General features: G+C 34.7%; 2 protein-coding genes across 13 annotated transcripts in view; one reads left to right on the top strand and one right to left on the bottom strand.

The window, feature by feature from the left end:
* LOC118441232 (uncharacterized) overlaps window positions 1-20616 on the top strand; it is a 30685-nt gene that overhangs the window by 3687 nt on the left and 6382 nt on the right. The window contains exons 5-18 of one of the 12 annotated variants that reach the window (XR_014982701.1): window positions 233-516; window positions 659-848; window positions 1066-1258; window positions 3346-3443; window positions 3725-3748; window positions 4120-4164; window positions 4290-4356; window positions 4457-4624; window positions 5096-5261; window positions 5347-5454; window positions 5534-5686; window positions 6438-6733; window positions 7533-7765; window positions 9902-9938. Coding sequence is in view for 8 of the 12 variants with exons in the window: in XM_085660141.1 (XP_085516267.1) it covers window positions 233-516; window positions 659-848; window positions 1066-1258; window positions 3346-3443; window positions 3725-3748; window positions 4120-4164; window positions 4290-4356; window positions 4457-4624; window positions 5096-5261; window positions 5347-5454; window positions 5534-5686; window positions 6438-6492 (1551 nt within the window). In the remaining 4 variants the exon portion in view is untranslated. Of the gene's footprint in view, window positions 1-232; window positions 517-658; window positions 849-1065; window positions 1259-3345; window positions 3444-3724; window positions 3749-4119; window positions 4165-4289; window positions 4357-4456; window positions 4625-5095; window positions 5262-5346; window positions 5455-5533; window positions 5687-6014; window positions 6051-6437; window positions 8525-9901; window positions 9939-10165; window positions 10283-20616 lie in introns of those variants that run through there. The other 11 variants (XR_014982703.1, XR_014982702.1, XM_085660145.1 and 8 more) reach the window with 11 other exon arrangements.
* LOC118441239 (uncharacterized) lies at window positions 15610-19330 on the bottom strand. The gene has a single exon (XM_035865373.2). It carries the CDS (start codon window positions 19016-19018, stop codon window positions 18263-18265), a length of 756 nt encoding a protein of 251 aa, XP_035721266.1. The 5' UTR covers window positions 19019-19330; the 3' UTR covers window positions 15610-18262.

Here is a 20616-nt window from a genome sequence, read left to right as displayed (position 1 = left end):
CTACGGAGTGGTACCATCGATAAAGCGTGCGTTTATCGATCCCAAAGAGAGAAGTGGGCTTTGCATGCGATTATCAAAGTAATTACAGCAGTATCTGCTTTTATCTGATCAAATTCGAAAAAAAGCTAATACGGAGAGAAGATTTTTATCTTCAATTAATTGATTTAAATTAAATATAATATAATTATATTTTAATCTTTTGTCATTTTATTCGTTGACGCTTCGTTTGTAGAGCGGTTCGAACTCGATGATACACAAGACATCGCCTCAACATCTTCATACACGTAATGCAACTTCTGCGGCGCAGCTGCAACAACAACAGCAACAACAACAGCAACAATATATGCCTGGTGAAAAGCGTTTGCTCGTAAAGGTTGTAAAGGCAACTGAACTTGGTGGGCAACATCCATCGGTTGAACCATATTGCGTTGTTGAATTAGACGAACCACCGCAAAAGCATCAAACATCGATCAAAAAGGATACGACCAATCCGATATGGGACGAAGCTTTCTTATTGTAAGTTAGATTTTCTTTCTATCTGTCAAAATAAAATACTATATATATATATATATATATATATATATATATATATATAGAGAGAGAGAGAGAGAGAGAGAGAGAGAGAGAGGGATCATATAAACAAGAATTTTATTACTAGCGATGTCAGTCACAACACGACAGAGGTACTACTGGAAGTTTACGACCGCGTAAATAAGAGCCAAAAATTCTTGGGTCTCGGAATAGTAGGGGTCGAAGAACTTCTGGCAAATCCTAGCCAAAGACAAATCATACCGTTACAAGGTAGACCTTACGAGGAGGACGATGTAACCGGCACCCTCACCGTAGAGGTAATCGATTTCTCGAGTTTGATCTCTTACATACGTCTATTTGACCGACAACTTATGATTTATGAATTATAATCTCGTTTTCATTTCACATACACGCTCGCTTCTTTACTAAAGCAAAAACAAAAACGAGAACTTATCACAGATTCTTTCTTTATAATATTGGAAAAGGAAAACATGCAAGATATATTTAGTTATAATGATCGTTTTATTTATGCAGTTTCTCTTCATCGAGGGTGCAGAAGTGCCACAGATCGGATCGAAGCCTTACAAAGTGAAGGAGACAATAAAACCGGTGTCCCCGACTCGTACCTACAATCCAGCGACCAATCTCGTCAGCAGCAATAGTCTTAATTACAACAATGGTAACAGCACTCTTATCTTGTACGACAATACCACTCTGTCAGACGGGGGTAATTATCGATTGCTTGTCTCAAAGGTATTGCATACTTTGATGTGTGAATCCTTTAGTGGTTTTTCAATTAGTCTGAACCAACCTCTCCGTCTCCTGTATCTCTTTCATTCTTTATTAAATGATGAAAAAAAGAAGAAAAGAACAAAAAAATTCAACAAAATTTTATCCGTATACTCTATGTATTTGCAAATCTCTTTGATTTTATCTCAAATTTTGATTCATCGAGTTTTCCCGAAAAGATGATAATCGTTAGTCTTTCAATCGTTATGACGATTCCATTCGGATTTCATTTCGATTAAAATTGTCTCACGTTTACGTTCCAACATCGTATATTTAAAGATTTTTATTTCTTTAACCTCCTTATATATACATATATATATATATATATATATATATATCGGAGATATCGAATATTTTATTTTAAAAATAGTCCTTTATTTCCAATCCCTTGCAACCCACAAACACACAGTAGCTGGCATGAAGATTTTTAGATTTTTTTCCCCGTTTGGCGAGATCCGGTTCCAATCATAATTTAGATCTACTCTCATAATCGATTCCCTGAAGTAGAATAAGTCCCAATTACAAGTTTTTACATATTTCATTTAGTAAGAATAATTAGAGGAAATTTTCAATACTTCGCAAAGGAGGCAGAACTGATTAGTTTTTTTTTTTTTTTTTTTTCATTTTCAATGATAGACGAAGCGAAGGAAATGTTTTAGAATATCGAAATGCTTGGGTATCACGTGAATATTTATATATTCTCTGTAATGGAAACATTTTGAAACATGCAACACCGATGGTTAAAAATCTATTTTATGATATCGATAGTATACGATTGCATAGATAAAAAGAGGACATTTCTACCTTTAAAATGGTATTTGTTTCATCTCTCTACGACTTTCCGTTCCGAAGATATAATCGTTTAAAATTTGTCATTCATAATGTCAATGATCAGCTGGCGCGACTACGCATCGTAGTAAGTAGAAAAAAGTGTTTACGTCGGTCAGACGGCTAGCGTAAATTCCAGGAATTTATGTAGGTCACTGTGTTAATTCATTATATAGGTCAATATGGCGGCTCGAATGTAGGTCAGTGGGACATTCCGCTTGACCTATATATTCGGTTATATCTAAAATATGGAATATCTCCGAAACTAGAAATCATAGAGACTTCGAATCAACGCCATTTTAAAGAGTATTTTTTTCTCTATAATATCGTCATATTATAAACAATTAATTAATAATTCGTTATAAACAATTTGTTATACAAAATTCGCCGAATTTTTTTTTTCACTAAATCAACGCTTTATATATATAAATATATATATGTATGTATGTATAATACAGGCATGCATATATAATTTGTTATAAACAATTTGTTATAAACAATTTCTTAGAAGAATTTTTTTAGAACTTAACATGACGTAATCTGTTTTATGCGTATCCGTTATCGCACATATAATGCGTATATAATTCAATAATTTGTTATAAACAATCTGTTATAAAAAAAATGGTCATAAACGATTTTTCGGAATTTAATCAGTGAAGTAATTCGGTATATCTACGAATACGTGAATATGATTCAATAATTTCTTATAAACAATTTGTTATATAATTAAAAAAAAAATTGTTATAAATAATTTTCACAAATAATTTCTTAAAAATCAACGTTACATTCTTCTTCTTATCTTTTAGGAAAAAAAAATATGTTTCTGCGTTATAAAAAATTGTTACGAACAAAAAATTATAAGCAATTTGTTATAAATAATTTTTATAAAAAAATTCCTTCGAAATCATTTTGTCATTCTTGTCTTTCGTATCTTTGGGAGGGGGAAAAAAAGCATTTCTGCGTCGGGAATATTTATACGCATTTACATCTTTATAATTATTAATGATCCATCGGTGTATACAAATGAATAAAACATTTCTATCTATATTTATGAACTTCATGGATAAATCGTATTTACGCGAACTACGCGATTAGTATAAATAGATGATGCTTTTTAGGAATCGATGAAACGTAGATCCATTCAATATGAATCAATGAGTCTTCGATCATTGTACAAAAGTGACATTTTCTTCGCAGATCCTTATTTGACGAATGGTAATGTCGTCGATTCGCCATATAGAAGCGGTCAAACGAACGGTAACAAAGGGACTCTGATCGTGCACAGCCAGCAAAGGGTAAGAAGTTAATAAGTTAATGCATTGATTTGATTATTAATCGCACTGCACGTAGAAATTGGTGAGACTACTAAACTAATAATTTATAAATTTTTTCTTTTTTTTTTTTTTTTCTTCTTCTTTCTGATATCCGTGCACGGATTAATCGAATTAATTATTCTAAATTTATTTTTATATGGGTCACGAATTTTTTCATGCCGTATAAAAATAAATCCGAATGTATAGGCGTGTATTGATAATAACAACAGATCTGACGATCCTTTGCTCTGATTATTTTACAGCAAGGAGAGCGACAAGTAGTAAAGGTGAGCCCGACGACGATCTCCTGACGAGAGAGATTTTTTTTCCTTCCTTAATTTTTTTCTTCAAACTCGTAAACGCAATTTGCATTTATATTCTATAATCAGCAGTTTTCCATCTTGCGCGAACACGCGATCCGAACTGCATACGAATATGAGTGTTTATTCTTTTCTTTCTTTTTTTTTTTTTCTCTTTTTATTTAGTTTTTTTTTTTATTTTTTTGTTTTCGTTTTTCTTGATTCAATGTTTAAGACCATCCATCCTCTCGTTCTATTTTCTCTTCGATTAACTGACGTTTACCTTGAGTTTGAGTGCCTTTTCTGTTTCATAAGAGCATTAACTATTCTTGAATGCCGTGTGTTTACTAATCCAACAGGTAGCTTTGACGGAAAATGGAAATTGGCAAGAAATTTCCCCCGAGGTAAGTGTACTATCGATTTATCATACTTTTATTTACTCATCCTTTTCTTTCTTAGATAATAAAATATCACTTTGATAAAATAAATCCCTTAGGCTCGATGTCTAATCTGATACGATTGATTTCAGCACGGTGCAAAGGATACCAGCATGACGTCAGGACCGGAGAGTACGCCAAATTCCTCTAATTCAGAAGGTAAAGCGTGAGACGTTAAAAAATTTTAATGTAGATTAGAATTTTGGAAATAATTTTGATTAGAAATACACGATAACAAGTGTAACGTATTATATTTTAGAAAGAGGAAGAACACGAAGAAAACGAAGAGATTTCTTTGGCACGATAAAAAAGCGTTTGAGCCGATCAAAAACGAGAAGTAGATCGGTGGGACCCGAAGGTGACATTAATCACGAGGATGCACATTCGAGGTCAATATCCGCTGACAGAGCACGAGATCCTGGATCAGGTAAGTTTTTAATTAATTTTATTTTTTAGTTAGATAATTGGATTTCATACCATTCGATATAATGAAACTCAAATGTAGAATAGACGTTTATGACCCTTTTCTTATATCATTGGAAATTCATTGCTTTTTAATAGTTCATCTATATCGATGTTTATTGTTTAATTCAATAATGATCACTTTCAATTCCCAAATATAAAGTTTCTTCATTCCCTTTCTATTTTAACTCACACTTTCACGCTCTGTCCTGCTTGCGTAACCGTTGTGTTAATTGGCACTCAATGTTGGTAAGTCTCTCTCCTCCACTATGTAGACATCTCCATATAGAGATACTTTGTAATTAGCCATCTTAGATCGGTCCCGAATTTTTACGATAACTGTGAAATATATAATATCCGTTAAAATGTATTGTCTTCTTTAGCTACCCCCACCACTCCCACCCTAACGTGTAGCTTCCATTTCACCCCTATCCAGCAACGAATCTCATTTTTACAGCACATTTGTCGATACCAGGAAGGGAAGAACATTCAAGGAGATCAAGTTTAAGCGAAGCGTCCGGCATTAGCGGGACTTCTACGAGAACTTACGTCAACGAGGCCTCTACTCTCGTTTTAGAAACTTTAGAGAATGGTATTAAAAAGTGAGTACTATAGACGTAATACGTATCATTTCATAGTGATGTATATATAGATATGCAATTTTATAATATACGTTTTAATGTTTAGACATTATTTGGTACCACTTTCGCTCGCACAAAAGAGCAAGTGGAGGAAAAAGGGTACGAAACTTCATATATTCAACGATCACACGTTCATCGCCAAACACATGCCAGGGTAAGTTTTGAATGGAATGTTATTTATTTATGGGATAAATGAAATTTATTTTTATTTATCATGATATTTGCCCTTATAGAGGTACAGTCTGCGAAATCTGTAAACGAACGCTTGCTCGAAGATTAGGTAAACAAGGATACGAGTGTAGGGACTGTCAAATGAAATGCCACAAACATTGTCACGTTAAAGTAGACACAACGTGTCCTACGTCCACTATACAGAGCATCGAATTGTAAGTATAAATCGATTCGATTGGGAAATACTTTTTTTTTGTTATTTTATTTTAAACATCAAACGAATCTACCTACATTGCATGAGAATATTTACTATCACCGTAAAATCGCTTTAATATATGTGTATGTGTATATATATATATGTATGTATTTATGTATGTATGTACGTATGTATGTATGTATGTATGTATGTATGTATGTATGTATGTATGTATGTATGTGCATCTATATATATATATATACATCGTGTCGGATTTATAAATGATTTAAAAGTTAAATGATATATCTCCTAATGCTCTGATTTCTTTTGACCTTTCTTCGTGTAAGGTCCCTACTGCCGGTACTGAGCGAATAATAAGATAGGTAAGCCAAAGAAAAGAGAATGAAGATCTTTTTCAACGAGTGTGTTTTAATTTAATCGTGCATGCGACGAGAAAAAGTTTATCGAAAAATCTATATTTTCTCTTTCCATTTTAATGTTGGTAGTTACCTTTTATTATTTTTTTTTCGACCGTAAATATTATAGTTCTACCCGAATTTAGCTCTCGGATTCCATAGATTTTAACATGTTTATTTTCATCGATTGTTATAAGACAATTTCTGCATGCAAGTTGGTTTCAACTTTTCTTTGCAAAACGCGCGAGAATATTCGCTTGATTATTTACCTGCTCGATTCAATTTCTGAAAAGGAGATGATTGATTTGTTACTTTTTTTCTTTTCTTTTTTTTTCCTTTTTTTTTTTTTTTTAGGACCTACATAAAGGTTCCTGAGATTGAAAGGAAGTCGTCGATACGTTTATGCTGATTGGGAACCTCTACTATTTAGATCTAAGCGGTCTTTTTATTATTAACAATTACAAGACGGTAGGATAAAAAAAGAAGAAGAAGTAGAAGAAGCAGAAGAAGAAGAAGAAGAAAAAGAAGAAGGAAAAATAGAAAAATAGATAAATTCGGAAAAGAGAGAAAACAATGGAAATCAAAGAAAAATATTTTAAGCTCGTGATCGAGTTTTATGTACTTATTTATTTACTTCGAAGATTAATTAGGTAAGCACCGTCGATAAGCTAGATAATCTTTTTTTCTTTTTTTCTTTCTTTTTTGTAAAGCAACATTTTCACTCACTTTCGGTAAAAAAAAAAAAATAAAGAAAGAAATATCGCTTTACTCTCACAATCTTCGGCTTTGAACGAAGTTCCGTTCGAGGAGACGACGATGACGACGAAAACGACAACGATTAAAAAAAGAATAATATATATACATATATATATATTTATATATATATATTCGCGTACATGCGAATATATGATAAAAAGATTAATCAAAATAATGGAGTCAAAGAGATAAGCGAATTTATAAAAATCGTCTTACCGCTCAACTTCTTCCACTTTAAGTTCTTATCGATAATTTAAATCCTCTTTTCTTTTGTTCATCTTTTTTTTATTGATTCTTTTTTTTTTGTTCGTTTTTAAACATTGACATGTACGAATTTGTACGTAGAGAAGAAAGCAAATTCTTTTTAATTTTTTTTTCTTTTTTATTTCTTTTTTTTTATTATTATTCTTTTTATTATTATTTTTTGCTTTTACTTTTTTTTTCTTTTTTCTTTTTTTTTTTTTTTTTTTTTTTTTTTTTTTTTTCGTAAGGAAAGATGCTATCCTCCTCGTATATCGCGAGGTCGAACGATTGACTTATACATTTTTACATAAAGAATTTTTTCGGATTAACTTTGCACGATTAATGAAAAACAGCACGCATTAATACACATGAAATATATGTGTGGATTATATAAATAATATCTAGATCAAAAAGAATGATGGTTGATGATTAATCGTGTCCTTTTTTTAGGCCGATTAAAAATTACTTATCGAAATAAAGATGTCGATTCGAAGATGACGATAGAATTTAGTTGACAGTCGAATTTTTTATACATCCGAATAAAGCCAAAGACACACGCTCGTTAGTCTTATACATAGTATTTCTAGGAATAAATCCTCGAGCACGGGTAGCACAAATATTTCTCTACACCTACGCGTACACATTGGACACATACAAATACGCACATGAACACAGAATCACATGTAAGTAGATATGCCATATGGACGAATCTAAAACGTGTTTCGGGCACATTATTACCGTGTGCATAACGAGAGAAACGCTAATTAATAATCTAGCCTAATTAAGGCTGTCATAAGTATAATAATAATAATAATAATAATAATAATAATAATGTTTCTAATTATGTAAGTGAAAGATATATATATATATATATATATATATATATATATATATCACATCTGGCTTTTACGTGCTCGATCGTAAGGAACGTCTAAGTTCGAAAGTAAAACGAAACTCTAATATGCATATATATATGTATGTGTGTGTGTGTGTGTGTGTGCGAACGCGCGCGCTCGCGTGTGTGTGTGTATCGAGGATGCGTCTAGTCTTTATCTATATGTTTCTGCCTTTTGTTATTTCTTTAGAGAATAACGAAGCCGTTTTATTCTTTGATTGTTTCAACTTCGATTCGATTAATTGTATTATACATTATCGTTTCAACACGGACAAATCTTTTTGACATTATATAAAATTAATTCGTGTAAAAGAAAATTAATGTATATACAATGACTATGCGTTCTCTTTCTCTCTTTCTCTTTCTCTTTCTCTCTCTCTCTATGTCTATATATATATATATATATTCTTTTTTTCTTTTCTTTTCCTTTTCATACGAAACCTTTCGAAATTTTGACATCCTTCGTTTATTATTCCAATATTGTTTCATCGTTTTGTCAATTATAATTAAAAAGAGAAAGTGAGAGAGAGAGAGAGAGAGAGAGAGAGAGAGAGAAAAGAAAATGTCTCTTGACTAGCAAAGCGCGCATGTGATATCATCGAGGATCATAAAGGAAATGCAGATGTTGGATTAACGTTGATGAATAATTGAAGGAATGAAAACGGGAAATACACGCACTTGAATGTATGCACAATATAAGCACGGGATAAAAGTAATTTGAAATTTTTAAACTTAGAGGCTGTGAATGTTGAATCCATGATGGGAAGGTTGCTAAGGTACAATATAGAAAATGATTGCCTTTATAATTATCAAGACGAAAATATAAAACGCTTTACGAGCAAACTCGTATTTCTTGGCCGGTTCAAGGGACGAGAGAAGGCAGTGGGGAAAAAAAAAAAGAAAAAACAAAGAATAAAAAAAACCAAACCCCAGAAATATTCGCACAGAATAAGTTTAAAACGATGGAACGTAAACGATCGATGCTTTGTTTTATTTATGTAGTATCCTTGTTATCACGATAATAATCGAACGGCACGTTTTTAATCTAGATCTCCATTATCGATCGCCATGTATCGTACATGACTTATTTATGTACATACGTATAATACTTACGTACATATGTCCTATGTGTCTCTCTAATTTTGTTAGTTTTGTTCGGATGCTTCGGAAACGGCATTGTTGATAAACGAACAATCATTATGAACATTTATTAACGAATAAACGTAACGTGAGATCGAAGAAATCAGGCCGAAATTAAATAAGCGAGTCGCTTTTGAAAAAAAAAAAAGGATAAGTTCGAATAATATTATGATAGTGCCTACAATTAATATTACCATTACATATGATAATATTGTACGTTTGTCATATAGATGCTTTATTTATAAACAGTATTTCCAATCGTTCTTGCATAGCTTTTATCGTCGATCATCGGATAACCAAGTACGCAAACGCCGTGCACGAGGCGAAAGAGATGAGCGTGACGATGTCTATCATTATGCATTGCCCGTTTATAACAATAACAATTATAGTGATAATAATAATAATAATAATAATAATAATAATAATAATAATAATAATAATAATAACAATAATAATGATGATGATGATGATAATAACGATGACGACAATGGTGACGATGATAATAATTGTGTGTTATTATTATTATTATTATTATTATTATTATTATTATTATTGTTGTTGTTGTTGTTGTTGTTGTTGCTGTTGTTGTTGTTGTTGTCGTTATTGTTATTATTATTATTATTATTATTATTATTATTATTATTATTATTATTACTATTCTCGCAATAATGGGATAAAGGAATATTCTGTAATGTTAAGAAAGAATAATATATGATGATCTTACATACCGTTGAAATCTTATTGGGAATTTTCTCGTAAGACGTAAGAAATATTTCTTTTGCAGGATTTAAGAGGGACAAAGTATCGTCAAGGAGATCATCGTAAGTATAAGAAATAAATATTTTACTTTTTTTCTTCTTTTTCTTTTTTTTCTGTTTTTTTATTTTTAAACCTATAAATATTAAATGTTATCGTTAAAACTATAAATAGTCATATGAAAATATACGTTTCGCGGGATCAATAATTAAAAGGATAAATAATTTCGATACTTTCGTGGAACGAAAGAGGGAATAATCTGTGATTAATAATGGAAAAACGAACCCTTCAGAAATCTGTTAAAAATATCTCGAGAAACGACGAGAGGCAACACGTTGACCGATTTTCTCGGTGATCGATACATCAGTGCAATAACCTCTCCTCTCGGGATGCCAGAGGGAGATATCTATAGAGTGTCACGAAATGTTAAAAGTGCTTGAAAATAAAAAAAAAAAGAAAAAAAAAAGAAAAGCATTTATTTATCCATTAAAGTGTAGGATATTTTGAAATCAAAATCTTTCAGGATATTCCAATGGATCAACTTATTGTTATTGTTCGTAATATTTAATCTTATAAGTTTAGTTGGGTATCGATGACGTTACAACATCGATTTGCGACGTCATATCCAATAAACGTCGTTTGTTACGTCATAAAACGTTATAAATCAATCGTGCCTAAGAAAGGGAATAAAGTTTCTTTATAACGACGTACTTACCAAAGACTCGTATTTATCGTCTTTTAAGATAAATGTAGAAAGATGACGAGAGAGCGAGAGAGAGAGAGAGAAGGGGAGGTTAAAAAAGGGTTCGATAAAAAAAGATATGGACGACACGTAAGGAGGACCGATGGAGTGTAGGAGAAAAGGTCACTCGGCCGATGAGTACCTTGTAGAAATCTCTCGTGTGTCTCTCTCTCTTTTTCTCTTTCTCTGTTGTCTATTTCTAGCCAGAGAAATGAGAGAGAAAGAATGAGCGGAAGAAGGAGGAAGTGAGGAGGAAGAGGAGGAAGGGTGGATTGGAGATAAAAGTGGTAAGGAGGAGTAGCGTGATCCGCGAATCACGAGTCGACGGTTGACCCAGATCGAGGTCAGAGTCCCTGTTTCCCGGAACAGTTGCGTCGCGATATGCCTGGTTCAACGTGTGGATCAAGGAGAGGGATGCTGCTGAGTATCCATGGCAACGTGACGCAATGGTTACGTCATCAAAGGGAGTGCAACGACCCTCCGTACCTATCCTTTTTGCTACCGGCAGACACACTACTCGCTCGTTCGGTGAATGGGGCCATGCGGGCCGATCTTCGATCGTCCCCATTACGGATCGATTCGAGTACCTTCCGTTTCAGTGAATCCATGACGTGTATTTCTATAGTCATTCCACTATTCATCTTTTAAATTCCTTCAATGCTCGAATCGAATAATGCCACTCGATGAAATTTAATATTTCTTTCCAATGGATAAAAGCGTTTCTTTCTTTTTTTATAGTATATATATTATAAAATAAATATACTATCTTCGTTCGTCCATAAACGAGCTTAGCTACGTTAAAACCTGTACGTATGGAAAAGCATCCATCGAGATTATTCTTTATATATCATACTTCATAGGACGTTGTTGTACTCTCGAATGCCTGTCAAAACGTATTTACATTATGCGCTACGAATAGGAACTTTGGTACTTGAACTATTTAGTGGAGAAACCATTAGAGCAGTCCGTCCAGTCTGCAGAAGACTATGAACGTTTCACCAGGATAGGATCTAAAACGATCGGACTAATTCGCTGAGTTAGATCGGAGCAGATTGGCTATCGCAAAGTAGTAAATCCAAATGATGCTCGGACCGTTTAGTTTTCTCTACTAGCAAGTTCCAGTAGTAAAATACGATTTATATCGGACATTCGATACTTATATGTCTCATTGACGAAATTATATATATATATAGATGAAAGAAAGAAAAGGAAAAAAAAAGAAAAGAAGAAGAAAAATAGAAAATTATAAAAATTCGTAAACCAATCGAAAGAAATTTGTTGCGAGGATGATAGTAGATAGGCTTCCCCTCTGGAGACACCGATCCGATTCGAAAGCTCGTCTTTCGAGAAATAGAGATTATCCATGGGGGAAAAGGAAATGACCCAGATTAAGACGATGTAAGTGCACATGGTGTACGTCATGGCAAAGGACAGCGACGAATAGTGCGTGCGTACATGCGACGTCGATTCCGGTCGGGTTCGGGACAGATTTTGGAAGGTTACGAGTTAGAACGAAGGAGGCAACGTAATGGCCAACTTGATACGTAGCTGCGACGAAGAAGTCAAAGGGTATGGAATTAAGCTCCGACCGAGTTTGCTCGGGCAGACTTCGCGTTCCCGGAACTGGGCCACGTTGTCAGTGGCCTTCTCAATGACGGTGCTGACGTCATTACGTCAGAATCAAAACTAGGTCGAATACGATGGATAACGGGGGGGAAGGAGGGGGATACGCGGGCTTCGGGTAAAGGGTGTTAATGGTGGTGATGGAGGCTATTCGAATCAGAAGATTCTACGATCGCGTAATGATCCAATGGCAATTTTTTTTTTCTTTTTTTTTTTTTTCTTTAATATTTTTCTTCTCGCTTCACAAGCCACTACCAAATCAATTCGAATATCTTTTCCTGCATACATACGACATTATGTGCCTACGTATGACACATTTTATAAGGTCAAGCAAGCTCGCAATAACTCGGAGTGCTTAATAAAACGTGAGTGTGCTTTGAACCGAGCTCCCTTTGCCCATCGGTGATTTTTTATCGATTCCTTTATATCAATGGTATTCGACTTGGCATACGTCCCTGAATCTGTCTCTCTTTTCATAGATATTTCACTACGAAGCGAAAGCTTTCCCCTTTCGATGAGGATAATAATAGCTATTGTTTGCTATTGTTTAAGATTGTAACGGTGTATTAATGAAAGAAACATTTATCGTAACTATAGTCATTGTTTTCTTTACGGGAGGAAAAGAGACGTATGTATAAAGCGAGAGCGAAGTAGAACGAGAACAGCTTTTGCCTTCGTCATTGAAAGTGCGTGTATGCGTGCTGCTGCTGCTGCTGCTGCTTATGAACGTACCAGTTAACTTCCTACGTCAATGAATTATCAGAAGTTCTTATTCTATATAATACGTATGTTTCCCTTCTAACGAAATGATAAAAATTGTTTACAGGACTTGAATCAATCGCTCAGTATTGATAAAGAAACATTTAAATAAATTTCTGAATGAACTATGATATTTCATGGGGAGTGACGCGTTCCTTATCTGGGTCAAACTGTCGTGAATGGGGTTGCTCTGCGCAAGGTGACGTCACCGTCAGAGGGTGCAAACCACTGCAACTGGGTCATTTCTTACATTAGTTCTGTCATGGCCATGGTAAAACCAACTCGCATTTTCCTCGCTTTCTCTCTCTCTCTCTCTCTCGCTCGCAATGCATACATTCACACCTGCGCGTACTCTGTTTTCTATATACGTGTACGTTGATAGAGAACAACGAGTCACGCGTAGCGCGTATTTCTTGATTAGAAAAACAATTAAATGAACGAGATGAAAGGCAATAGAAAAGAAACCAAAGTATTGCGTTATTTCCATTAGGTTTATTTTGGCTTTTTGGATAGGCACCGATACTGAATGAATTAAATACGTCAATGAACGTGTACGTACGCGATGACGCAGCGTTACTTTGTTCTCTCATTATCAGTTCGAAGTTTCCTTTTTTCGACATTTCTTTTGTTCTCAGTCTTTTTCTTGGTTTTTTTTTTGTCTTTTGTCGCGGATTACCAAAGAATGAGCTCGTAGAGCTCACGTGTAACGTAAAAGAACATTATCTATATGCTAATTGGAAAGTAGTACCTGCAAAGGAACTTGACGCGTTTCAAGCTGGTCGATTAATCGAATCACGTAATACACCCAGTTCGCGAATGTCTACCGCAAATCTCGATAAAGTACTTATGGTCCCTTGACCATCTCCGGTCCTAAACAGAAATTAGGTCGTCGTTCTACGCGTGATACCATTTTCGATGACACATATGGGTCATCTTTTCTCATTCTCGAACGTTGCGTTATAAATAACACGAGTAGTAGATACTCCTTGTAATTATGTCTCTAAATATAAATTTTATATAAAAATTGTTATATATGATAATAATAATAATAATAATAATAATCCGTCATGAATAAATTTCATACGACGGTTCGTTTCGTTGGAATTTTTCTCGACGATGTAAGGTTAAACTATTGCGTTGTAACGAGATTGCAACGTACGTTCTCCTTTGACAAAGCTGCATTTCGAATCTGTATATACTTATTGCGAAGATTTATTCGATTCCAACAAAAAAAAAAAAAAGAAAACAAAAAAGGAAAAAAAAATGTATTCGAGCTCGGTACTGATCAAAGAGAGAAATCAAAGGCTTTCAATTAAGTTTTAGTTGAAACGATATACGATAATGAGCTTAGACGAGAACAGATAGATGGGTATGATCGATGATTGGTATTGGAATAGATTATATAACAATTGTCGAGTATCCATGACAATTTATCTTATTTAATGTACATTCAATTGTAATTAAACTTTGTTTATGAAATCTTTGTGTTCGAAGGATCAATTGATTTCATTGTTCGATGAAAAGAGATTTCGAATAATGATCGATTGAAGTTAATTTGTTATATAGAATTTGTACGATAAGTATGTGCGCGTTTCGATTCATCCAAATTTAAAGTTACCTATGACGCAGATACCTTTCATCGAGGCCGTACTTAATCCACCCTCTTTTCCCATTTTGTCTGGCCTGTAATATACAACTTAACGAGTAGCTCGATCTGTCCAAATTGAGATCAAGAGGGTTAGCCAAGCACGAGAGAGAGAGAGAGAGAGAGAGAGAGAAAAGGAGGAGAAAGAAAAAAGAGGATGGAGGTGGGAAAGGGAAAGAAGCTAAATGGGATCAAAGCATTTCGAGTTCGATAGCCTGTGGATAAAGTCTCGTATTACTGCAAAGCTTTTCGGAAACTCTTTTCATTTTTCTTTTTATCAACTTTGTTATCCTTTGTCCTTTTTCCTGATCTTCCCTTTCCATCTCTCATCTTATCCTCTTTCCTGTCCTCGTTATGAGAGGGAATGCCGAACGAGGACACGTCTGACGCATCTTCCGCGTAAGCGATGCTGCGACGATGCAATAACGATGCCATTAAAAAATTCGATGTGAATTTTTTTCTTCAACCTAATTTCTGTTTCTCTTTTTTTTTTTTGTTTTTTAAGATCAGAATTATTTTCGAATAAATTCTAATAAATGCAAATGCTATTTTAGGAATAACATCTATATTCGGATAATTCTAAACTTGATCATTGGAAATGTATTGTTAATTTAATAATATAATTTAATAATATAAGTTAAATTAATAATATATATATATATATATATATATATTTTCACTTGGAATAGAATATCTTCGGGAAAGGGGAAACTCGCGTATAGCTTTCGCAGTGGGGATAGATAAAAAAAGAAAATGAAGGAGAAAATCGATAAAGTGTTTTAGAATGAAAAACGTTTATTTGAAACATAAACTACGTTGACATAGATAATAATACAAAACATTCAGTCCAGTGATAATTGATCATCTATCAATTTCATTCTTACACGAAGACCAATTGCGTTTACTTCGTGAACGTTACATGTCCCTTCGATTAGTTTATTTTATTTTATTTTATTTTATGTAAATATATATATATATATATATATATATATATTTACATACGTGCGCTCATCAATTCGCATTATTAATTTTTGGTAATCGACTCACGTTAATCTATACGCGAAATGGATTCGCATATTCGCACAGACACGCGGGGATATCTACAAGGCACTAGATGGGTCGCACAAACAGTCCGTCGATGAAATTCTCTTTCTTACTTTCTTACTATCTTACTTATATCTCTCTATCTCTTTTCTATCTATTTTTCACGTCATTGTCACCATCGTGCCGCTCCGTTCATTGTGAACACATAGGAAGGGGATAGTGGTCTCTTTTTTTTTTCGTCGGACGGGAAGAACGCGGCTCCATAAATTATTTCTTTTTTATTTATATTTTTTTTCCTTCTGTTTTTTGTTTTTTTCTTTATATCCACCGATAAAATACCCTTATTTCCCTGTAATTAATTTTTCTTTTTTTGTTCTTTTTTCTGTTCCCCTCTTCTTAATACTTTGGATCCAAAATTGAAAGATCTAAATGACGTAACGTTCTTTTTTATCCGCGTTATGATATGTACTGATTGAATCGTTGATAAAGCTAAGACCGCGTTCCTTTTCTACCCTTCTTTAAGATCATCTACTCGGTATACTTTCTCTCTTTTTATCTTTCCTTCTTTCTTTGATCGTAATTTCGTTCATCCAAATCAAAGAATTCGTCGCCCGTTTATTCACGATAATAAAAACGTGCAAACGATGATTTCTCGATCGATGTAACGAGAAAGATTAAAGATTATGAAGAATTTAACAAAATATTTTTAAGAATAGGATGTTCCTTTCGTTTCTCTTACAGAAGAGTAGATATATTTGTTCGGTCGTTTAAAAGGATGAGGATGGGGAAGGGGGAGGTGTGAGGAGGAGGAGGCCCTTCGTTTGAATCGTTTCGTTCGATCATTTTAAATTAAACGACAGTCGTATGCGTCGATGTAATTGACATTTGGCTGCGCACGACGACGCGAGCAAACGTCGACGCACGTGATTATTTTACGTACTAAAGTAAAATATATCCAACGATAGACGTCGAATAGGATGAGGAAGCGCGCGCGCGATGACGTTTAAAACGCATTTTTCTTTTTCTTTCATTCATTAGTGCATTTTTTTTCTCCTTCTTACACGCAAGCATGAGCGATACTTTTTAATCCCTCGCGATCGGAAAGAAATCTTTTGGTTTGTTCTTTCTTTAAATTATTACTCCTTTTGATTAATTTCGTATCGATCATCCCCAATAGCAGGGATCGCGAGGGATTAACAATGTGACGATGATCCGTCGTTCGACTAAAATCCCTAAGGCTTGGCATCGATGAATGAAACTAGTAACTCGAAAGATTATTTAATCTTATGAGAATTCGTCTATGTTTTTTTAGATGACGACTAATTAATTCGATTAAGATACGTCGCTAATTAATGATTAATTGATAAAATTGCTACGTAAGGAGAATATAGAGACAGTAGTACTATGACGTGACTCCAAACTGTTTTTAGATAATTATGTATGTATATATGTATGCATGAACAAGTAATTATCTGTTACTCTCTCTCTCTCTCTCTCTTTCTCTTTATCTAACTATCTCTTCAAACGAATTCGTCATTAATACGTGCGACTTCTAAAATACTCCTTTCAATCAATAATCAATAATCGAATGATTATGGTAACTATCGATATTTAAATGTCATATCGTCTCATATCTTCGTATATATTTCGTCTAATCTGTTCCTTGATATTGTGATAATAGGCGCTCTGGATATATCTATATGTGTATATATATATATATGTGTGTGTGTGTGTGTGTGTGTGTGTGTGTGTATAATATACGAATGTATACGTGAATGTGGAGGGAACTTTGGCTCCATTTTTTTCTTTTTACTTTTTTTTTCCTTTTTTTTTTTCAGAAACGAATCTCGTCTTGTGAAATATTTGTAATGTCCTATCGCGTGAAATATCGTATATACGTTGGTCGTTAAACCTCACGACATTAAAAAGATCCTACGTGATCCTTGTAAAAATGCGATGAAAAAGTTGTTGCTGTTGTTGTTGTTGTTGTTGTTGTTGTTGTTGTGGATTTTTCTTCTTAATTATTTCCATCCTTTAGAAGCAACGCAAAACTTTACAATCTCGGCTTCCACGTAGCCTCGAGTATCCAACGATTCGCTCGAGTTTTGATAAACTCGAGAAAGTTGAAAAAAGTTTGTAGCTCGTCAATTTTTTGTATCTTTCCTTGTTTAAGTCTTGAATAAAAGTATGAATATATCACATATACGTATACGGTATGTCATATAAAATACTTTGGAAATAAACGTAGAAAGAGTATTTGCGAAGGTTTAGTTCGTACGAGAATGATAGTAGGAAAAATTTCAAGAGCTTTTGGATAGGCAGCCGATCGATTAGATTTTTCCTCGAAAAAGATCGTCTCGAAGGAATATTAGGCTGACTTACAAATTGATCCCCATTCAATGAATTCGTTTTATTCTTCGAAAGCTTAAGCTACGAAGAAAGCAAAGTGAACGAATCAAAAGGATGATAATGTAAGGAGATAAATGATAATGATTGTTCTCGTAGTCCAAATCTCCAAATTTTTCGCAACTCTGAATTCCGTTTTAAGCGGAGGAAACGATGGAAAGACAGCAAACTTATCGATAGAGCCCTATCGAGTCTTGACAAGTGCAGGACATCATCAGCTGCTGGGCCGCATTTCTGGGTACTCTTTGAGTCGGCAGACCGGAGAGTCCTCTTACATAAGTATAAGAGACCGGACTTCTTAGGATTCTCTTTGGGCTCTTTTTCGCGTGCTTCTTATCCTTGCTCTCCCATTTTGATGATATTTTGAGAGTCTGGAAAGCTCGTCTAAGGGTTTCGGCGGTGGACGGCCTTTTCATGCTGTCGCTATCGCTGCTACTGTGAGCGTCCGATGGACTTGGCGAGTAAGAAGGAGATTCACTTACGCGTTGATGTCCCCTGACATCGCTCGGACTCCATGATCTCGATGACTTCGCTCGTGTACGCTCGACGCTTCTCTGCACGCTGGACAATCGTTCCTGCGATCTCGTTGGTCGTCCACGAAATCTGTCCAGATAACAATGACTTCTAGGAGATCTATTGACTCTGCAGAGACGTTCGGCGCTACCACGACGAGACAATTTTTCAGCGCTACCGCTGCTACCACCGCTGCTGCAACCACTGTCGGTGCTACACTCGTCGTCGATCAGCTCTAATCTATGACCACTGGGATCACGATTGTGCTGACGTGAGTGTTGCCGATGAAGCTGTTGTTGATGAGGCTGTTGCTCTTGTTGACGATACTCGTGATGATGATGATGATGATGATGATGATGGTGGTGGTGATGATGATGTTCATCCGAGTCTGTTAATCTCGTTGAATCTTCCATGCTCGATGGAGCCGTATGCACCAGAATCACTGGCAATGACCTACGCCACTCGGTTACGCTAGCACCGAGTCGGAAAAAACTTTTCTTCGTTTGATCCAGGTGTACGGAATGAATTACTCGTTCTTTTCTCTCAGATCGTTCGATCGTACGGAGTATGATCTTTTCTTTCTTCGATAATTTTTCTTTAGTTCAACGAAACACCTTTCACTTTTGAAAAGCACCACTTCAGCTTTCAAGCTATTATTCGAAGTAACTTTTCTTTTTATCGAGTAGTAGACCAGTGTATGGTACTTCCTCGACGTCGAAGCTTTGTTTACGATTTCGAACTGAGCTGGTTGCGATGGTCGCGCACCTTTATAGACCCTCCTAAGCGATGTCAGGTCGCGCGCATGCTTACCGTACTACGTGAGGGTGTGAGGGATTCTCCGAGGGTGATGAACAAATAGAGGAGGAGGGAGTGAGTGAGAGAGTAAAAGAGGGGATGAATAGAGGAACGTAGAAGATTCCGAAGGAAACACAGGACGAATTTATCAAGAATCTTTCTATCAATCCCTTTGAGATTTTCTTTGAGACATTTTATTATAGAAAAAAAAAAAAAAAAAAAACAAAAAACAAGTCAACGAAATCACGAGTTCGTTTATTCGAGATTTTTCTCGCGATGCATCTTCGATGATATTCAGAATCATTGAATCGAATAAAATTGCCATCGGAGGAGGAAAATGTTACGAGAATTGAAGTATGCATTTCTGTTAAATCGTATTTAGGGTTCACTTGGCAAAATATTTCCGACGTCAAATTTTCAACGTGAACTTTGATATTAGAAGAAAAATTTTTACGAGGATAAAAATACGTCGTCGATATGTTCTTCTCATTCTACGTGCACGAAAGATATAAGGATTTATATAATGACTTAGGACATTCATTTGTACGTTGACATTATTTCAGACGCAAAGTGGATTTAGAATGGATTAGACCGTTAAGATACGAAGGAACAAATATTTGGCGTCGATCAGCGTCGATTTCGAGTGCTGATGTCTCTCTCGAAGGATTAAAGGATTAAAACTTATTAATCTATAGTTCAAACTCTCTCTCTCTCTCTCTCTCTCTCTCTCTCTCTCTCTCTCTCTCTCTCTCTCCAGGTGAGCCGATTCAGACATACATAAGAAAAAGAAGAGGAGACATAGCGTAGGTCGAGGTTTCTCGTCTCGAATGTAACATCATTATCCTTTCCATCTACGTCTCCGTCACAAAAAAAAAAAAGAAACATCTTATAATATTTGTCGTCGTCCATTTAAGTCAAATCCATTCGGTTCTTCTTAACTTTATCATTTATCTAATGTTAACAAGAAACGATTGCTTCTTTCGATTAGATAAGTAAATACGTATTAATAATTACAAGATTATTAGAAGGTATTCCGAACAGAATGTGGGCAGATGTATTGTAGGATCGTAGCACGTGCAGGAACACGCGGACTACGTATACATCCGACTGAGAGTTATGCCTATAAATCCTATTTCTATATTTCTCTTTCTCTGTCATATCGTCTCTAACGTAAGCAATTACGATAGAACATTGTATCAATAATTTTGATTAAGGA

Source organism: Vespa mandarinia, chromosome 11 (assembly GCF_050613455.1).
Source record: "Vespa mandarinia isolate Hongniang chromosome 11, ASM5061345v1, whole genome shotgun sequence".
Taxonomy (NCBI): domain Eukaryota; kingdom Metazoa; phylum Arthropoda; class Insecta; order Hymenoptera; family Vespidae; genus Vespa; species Vespa mandarinia.
Note: the sequence above shows the minus strand (reverse complement) of the source record. Positions and strands in the feature narration are given on the sequence as shown.